This window comes from Daucus carota, chromosome 3, assembly GCF_001625215.2.
Source record: "Daucus carota subsp. sativus chromosome 3, DH1 v3.0, whole genome shotgun sequence".
NCBI classification, from domain to species: domain Eukaryota; kingdom Viridiplantae; phylum Streptophyta; class Magnoliopsida; order Apiales; family Apiaceae; genus Daucus; species Daucus carota.
The window spans coordinates 28,493,220-28,499,939 of record NC_030383.2 but is presented as its reverse complement, the minus strand read 5'-3'; the positions used below and the strand labels follow the sequence as shown (position 1 = coordinate 28,499,939).

General features: G+C 35.4%; 1 protein-coding gene across 1 annotated transcript; it reads left to right on the top strand.

The window, feature by feature from the left end:
• The first annotated feature begins 359 nt into the window (after positions 1-359).
• LOC108203293 (uncharacterized) lies at positions 360-1,880 on the top strand. Its single transcript, XM_064089906.1, has one exon. The coding sequence runs from the start codon at positions 360-362 to the stop codon at positions 1,878-1,880; it is 1,521 nt and encodes a 506-aa protein (XP_063945976.1).
• The last annotated feature ends 4,840 nt before the right edge of the window (positions 1,881-6,720 follow it).

Genomic DNA, 6,720 nt, shown 5'->3' with positions numbered 1-6,720 from the left:
ACATCTTTCTTATAGTGAAAAATCTCGAGTCCGGAGAGGAGCTCGGGGACTGGACTAGGGGTGAGAGAATCTATTAGAGGTTGCTCCATCGCGAACCAGGATAAAATCGACCGTGTTATATTTGCTCTTTACTTCCGCACATATAATTGCTAAACAACACGGGAAAAATATTTAAAACTTGGAAAATATTTTTAAAAGGCAATTATAATTTTTAAATTGGACATTAAGCTATTCAACCCCCCCTTCTAGCTTAATTCAACGCCTTAATCCGGACCTAACAATTGGTATCAGAGCTGTGCTGCTTAACGTGTTTGTCAAGTGATTTTCAGATATACAGGCACAACAAGCAGTGATCCTAAATGGCGTATTTAAATACCATTGGTTGCGGTGAAGGTCTATCTAGCTCCCGACCACCTCTATTCGATGGCACCAACTTTGCAACATGGAAAACGAGATTCCGCATCTATGCTCGATCTCGAGGTGTCAAAGTTTGGATGGCTATAAAGGATGGCATTATCATTCCAACCAAAATTATTGATGATGTCATCTACGAAAAGAAAGTGAGTGAATATACTCATGACGAGGAAGATAGAATGAACATCGCTGCCAAAGCTGAAATGGTTCTCACAAGTGCACTTGCAGAAAAAGAATATAAGCGCGTGAATAATTGCAAGTCGGCACAAGAAATGTGGAACAAACTTGTGGTTACATACGAAGGAACCACTGACATCAAAGATTCTCGAATGGATACTTTGATTATGGAGTACGAAAACTTCAAACTCCAAGAAGGAGAAAACATCATCGACATGGAAACAAGATTCACTAGAATTGTCGATGAACTTGCCCAACTTGGAAAGAACTATACGCAAAATGAAAAGAATCGGCGAGTTCTTAAATCTCTACCTCCAAGTTGGAAAATCAAAGTCACTACAATCAAAGAGATGCACAATCTCAATGATTATCACATTGACAATCTCTTTGGAAATCTTCGTGCTTACGAGGAAGACAATGTTCCGGACGTCGTCGTTCCAAAAGTTGAAGAAAAGAAAAAGAATATGGCACTTAAGGCCATATTAATCGATGATGATGACAACGACGAAGAGCTGAATGAGGAACTCAAAAATCTTGATGAAAGCGAAATCGCTTTGTTAACAAGACAACTTCGTTGTGTGCTCCAAAGCAAAGATCAAAGATATGGGAAAGGCTTCCTAAAATCGAACAATCAACAAAGAGTGTTCAACTCTAATGGAAGGCCCAATTACTCTCAAAATTACACTCCTAACTACAAGAGTAATTTTCCTACTTCGGGCTATAACAAAGGCAAAGGAATTCAAAATTCAAATTCGAATTCCTACAACAATGCAAACAACAACAACATCAACAATAACAACTATACTCCTCTCAAGCCTAAAGAGCCTATTCAAGAGGAGACACAAGATGTTTGTTTTGAATGCAAACAACCGGGTCACTACAAAAGGGAATGTCCTAAGCTAGCTAAAGGACGTGTTCTTGTAGCAGAAAATGGTTGGGATCTTAGTGAGGATGAAGAAGCCTCCGAAGCCAGTGAAGAAATTGTTAATCTATGCTTAATGGCTTCAGACAATGCATCTACTTCTTCAGACGACTCCACTACGAATCAAGAGGTGTGCCTTGCTGCTAAATCAGACATGTGGTACCTTGATAGTGGTTGTTCAAGGCATATGACTGAAAAGAAGTCACTCTTGAACAATATTAAAAAGGTTGCTGCTGGAGATGTCACTTTTGGAGATAGTAGCAAAGGACGCATCATTAGAATTGGAGACATTGGAAATGAACGTGTCAAAATCTCAAATGTTCAACTAGTCACATTAATTAAAATAATATATCTTTTATTTAATTAAAATTTTCTCATTAATTATATATTATATCTTTTATTTAATAAAAATAGATCATAAGTACGCTATTTAATAAATAAATTTTTTTTAATATACATCTTTTTTGATTTTGAGATAATTTTACCATTTTTTTTTCACTTATTAGAAATAAATAATATACTAGAAGAGTATTTTTTATAATTTGAATCAAAATATTAAATCATACATTTATATAATTATTAAATATCACCATTTAAATAAATTTAGAATACTGGTTAATTACATATTGTAATTTTCATTTAGTAAAGATCAAAAATAGATATGGCATATTACATATAAGAAAGTATAGATTAAATTATAAAGATAAATAAAAAATATATGAAATATTCAATACAGAATAATAGACCCTTAATACAGATAATACTTATATGTGTGTGTATTATAGAAAATCATAAGCACGATGATATGGGTCGGAAATAATATTTGATTATTATTGGATATTAAAAGCCCAAGAATACTAAAGCTCAGTTAAATAGGGCCTGAGATATTAATTTCGTAATTAATTAATAGAGGCCCAGTTAAAGGTCCAGTTACAAGTCTAAATTCTACAATACATCTGATTCTAGCGGATAAACATCCCGGAGTTCGAATAAATATCAACAACGGAAGGATAAGAGTTCTATCTTATCTCTTGCCTCGAGGCATACTTCGATAAGAAGTCTGATACACGGAAACATACTTCCATCCGACTTCTGACTCCGAAGCGCCTATATAAAGGGCTCTACCCCTCGTAACTAGAACTACGTTTTGGACTTGATTCTTCTCCGCGCAGAAGATACGTAGGCATCTCGCACCGAGACCAGTCCAAAGCACGAATCGCTCACCCCCGTTTTTAGTTCTATAACATTTGGCGCCGTCTGTGGGAAAACAACAACAACCATGACGAACCCAACCGGACCACGTTCAGAAATCCATGTTCCACGCGGTCGAACCACCACCGGAGTCTCGACTGAGTCAACCCCTGTGAAAGGCCTTATTGCAAGGTACATGTCCAATCCTATTTGTACAACCAGTGATAACTCAACTTGTATCTGATAACCTTTCTACTTGTAACTCAACTTGTAACTCAACCTGGATTAGTCTCTGATAAGTTATGTCAGTAGATAGTAGATAGTTTAGCTGGAATCAGATCTAGAAAGTAAAGTGGATACAAGAATCAGAATATCAGAAGAATTCCAAGATATCCGCTACAAGCCACTGGAAGAAGTTCATTTCATATGATCAAGCCTCAGTGTCAAGTAAATTGTGTAGCAGTTCAGGGAGTTCAGAAGGTACGAAGATTCAAGTATTTATTTCATCAGAGATTCCGTATGTGTACTGAAATGAAGTTGAACTAGAAGACAGATTCGAAGACCCGACCACAGCTCAAATGTTTAATTGATGGACTATATTCAATTTAGTTAGGCACAGATGAACCGGACAGTACATTTGTGTGTCAGCTATTTATATTGAATATTTAACATCAAAGGAAGGTGGTCGTTCAAGCCGAGTGATGATCAAGACGAAGGCTCAAGACATTTGCTTTCTGGAATATAAACTTTTTAATTAATTCTTTGTTAATTAATTAATCTCTATTAATTTATTTAGTTATTAAATTAATTCAATTTGAATTAATTTAATAATTAAGTTTATTAATAAGTTAATTGATTTAGAATTAATTTACAGAAAGAAAGCAAAAGAAAGAAGGCTAACAGGAAGAACAAGGAGACCGCCGCTCCTGCTGAAGAATATGCACTATATAATTATTCTTTTAATTAATTCACATCTCAAAATAATTATATAAGTTATGTAATTTATTTATTAAATTAATTCACACTCGAATTAATTTAATTTATGAATTTATATAATTAATATAATTAAGTGGATAATTATTGAATTAATTATATAAGGAAAATACAATTTATATGGTTTTTGAGCACGGTATGACAATCTAATTGATTGTCATACCGCACTATGTCACCTGCCACAGTCAGGAGGCATGACAAACCTTTGGTTTGTCATACCGAATGACTTAGGCATGACAATTGTTCATTGTCATACCGAAGTCACAAGGTATGACAATGCCTTGGTTTGTCATACCGTTTGTCATGCCATTCTACCTTAGCCACCAAGTATCAATTGTCATACCTTCCCACTGATTGTCATACCGTTTGTCATACGGATGTCATACCTATTCTAAGAGAGCATGACAATGCTTGTAATTGTCATACCTTCCCTTGGTTTGTCATTCTGATTGTCATACCTTCCCTTGGTTTGTCATTCTGATTGTCATACCTTCTCTTAGATTGTCATACCTTCTTACTTGTGCCATGACAATGCTTCTAATTGTCATACCTTTTGTCATAGCACTTGTTTAGATTGTCATAAAGCTTCCTAGAGTTGTCATGCCTACCTTTGTCATACAAGTTCAAGGTGTTGCCTATAAATATGGCCTCACCTCCTTCATTTGAAAATGTTCATTGCCTTGTAAACTTTCAAGTTGTTTGTAACTTGCTATTCGTTAAATCCACAGTTTCCTGTGCTTTGATCATTCGGTTGTTTTAATCCCTAAATTAGAATACTTCCTGTCAAATTTATTCTAAAATATTTAGTGGACATTAAAACTGAACCTTAATTAATTTAATAACGACTTTCAAGTTTAAATAACTTTTTACTTGAACCTTGTTTATTTAATTAATTAAAATCTGATTATCCTGTTTTATTCAAATCAGATTTATTCCGCGCGAATTTTGTGACGATTGTATTCAACCCCCCCTTCTACAATCGTATCGGGACCTAACAATTGGTATCAGAGCGGTTGATATAATCTACCTTATCAGATCCTACATTCACTCTGAAAATTTCTAAAAATTCCAAATAATTTTTTATTCGAAATAATTTTATTCCAAAAATTATTTCTGACCGAAAATTATTTTTCCTTCAAAAATCCAATCTTTTCCCAAATAATTTTTTATTCGAAATAATTTTATTTCAAAAATTATTTCTGATCGAAAATTATTTTTATTTCAAATCTTTTTCCAAATAATTTTTAATTCGAAATAATTTTATTCCAAAAATTATTTTTGATCGAAAATTATTTTTCTTTCAAATATTTTTCTAAATATTTTTTAATTCGAAATAATTTTATTCCAAAAATTATTTTTGATTGAAAAATATTTTTCTTTCAAAATCCAAATATTTTCCCAAACACTCAAACACTTAAATCTTCTACCATGTCTACCGCAAAAATTAGCAGCATTAAAATTCCACCTTTTGACAAGGCTAATTTTGGTCTCTGGACGAGACACATGCTTTTGTTCCTCCGGGCGGCGAATAAAAAATACATAAATATTTTGACGAAGGGTCTTTCGCCCCCAATGAATATTATCTTGGAACATACTGAAGATGGAGTTACTATTCCTCACAGAACCTATCTGAAAACACCTGCTGAGTTCTCGGATGAGGATAATGAGCTGATAAATCTGGATGTAACTCTACAGCTCATTCTGATCGAATCATTGGATCCAGTAATGTACAATAATGTTGTCAATTGTACAAGTGCTAAGCAGATATGGGATACTTTGCAAATAATCAATGAGGGATCTGAGGAAGTACGGGAAAACAAGAAGGAAATTCTTGTGGCTCAATACGAGCAATTTGTTTCTAATCCCGGAGAAGGGATTTCTGAGGTATTCATCAGATTCAACAATTTGATAAATAATCTGAATCTGAACGGGAAATACTACAACAACAAAGAGGTGAACCTGAAGTTTTTGCTGACGCTCCCTGAGCATCTGGAGCATAGGATAACCGCCATCAGAGAAAGCAGAGATTTGACAGAGATCTCACTAGAACAGCTGTATGGGGTTCTGAAAACCTATGAATTGGAACAGGCTCAAACTAAACAGAGATACGGATGGGGAAAGACACTCAACACGTCTACGTCTGTTATCAATTCTAATGCCCTCGTAGTAAAATCACCTCTTGTGAAAGAAAGGAAGGTTGTTGTACCTTCAAGAAGCTCCCAGGAGTATGTTGTGCCGGAAATGGGACATACTTCAGTAAGTACGGGAGATGATGAATTTTACTCGATGGAAGAGTTAGATCAGCTGGAGGATGAATCTCTTGCTATGTTTGCCAGGAAGTTTGGTAACATGAGATTTAGGAAGAATCCCTCCTACAAGTTTAAATCTTCTGGTAGTAAATTTCAGAAAGGGGGATCTTCGTCCACAACATCAAAAGGGGCTTACAAGACTGGGATGGTTGATCGAAGCAAGTTTAAATGTTTCAACTGTGATGAGCCTGGTCACTTTGCATCGGAGTGCAAGAAGCCCAATCAGCTGGCAAAGAAGAAAGAATCTTATGACGAGCTAAAGCAGAAGTATGAGGCTCTGCTAAAGAAGCATCAAGGCCAAAGCAGCCAAGGGAAGTCCTATGTGGCAAAAGGAAAAAGCTGGGATGACACAGATAGTGATGAGGAGGAAGAGAGGGGGAATGTTGCTCTAATGGCTTTTATGGAACCTTCTACACCTCCACATCGCACTGGCGGATTTCCGGTAGATCCTACTTGCCCTAAACTATTTATGCAATTAGGACTTGAACGTGATGATGCTCGTAATAAGCTCAAAGCTCTGACTCTTGAACACAAAGCTTTAAAGCAAGAAGTTCATGAGTTAAAGTTAAAAGAAAAACTTGTTCTCACCCCTAAAATTGAACAATTAACTAGTGACTTGTTGACTCAGTCTAACAAAGTCAAAGTGTTAGAGTATAGGGAGAACAAACTGAATGAGCAACTAGCTGAAGAGAAGGTTAGGTGCCTTGCTTATAA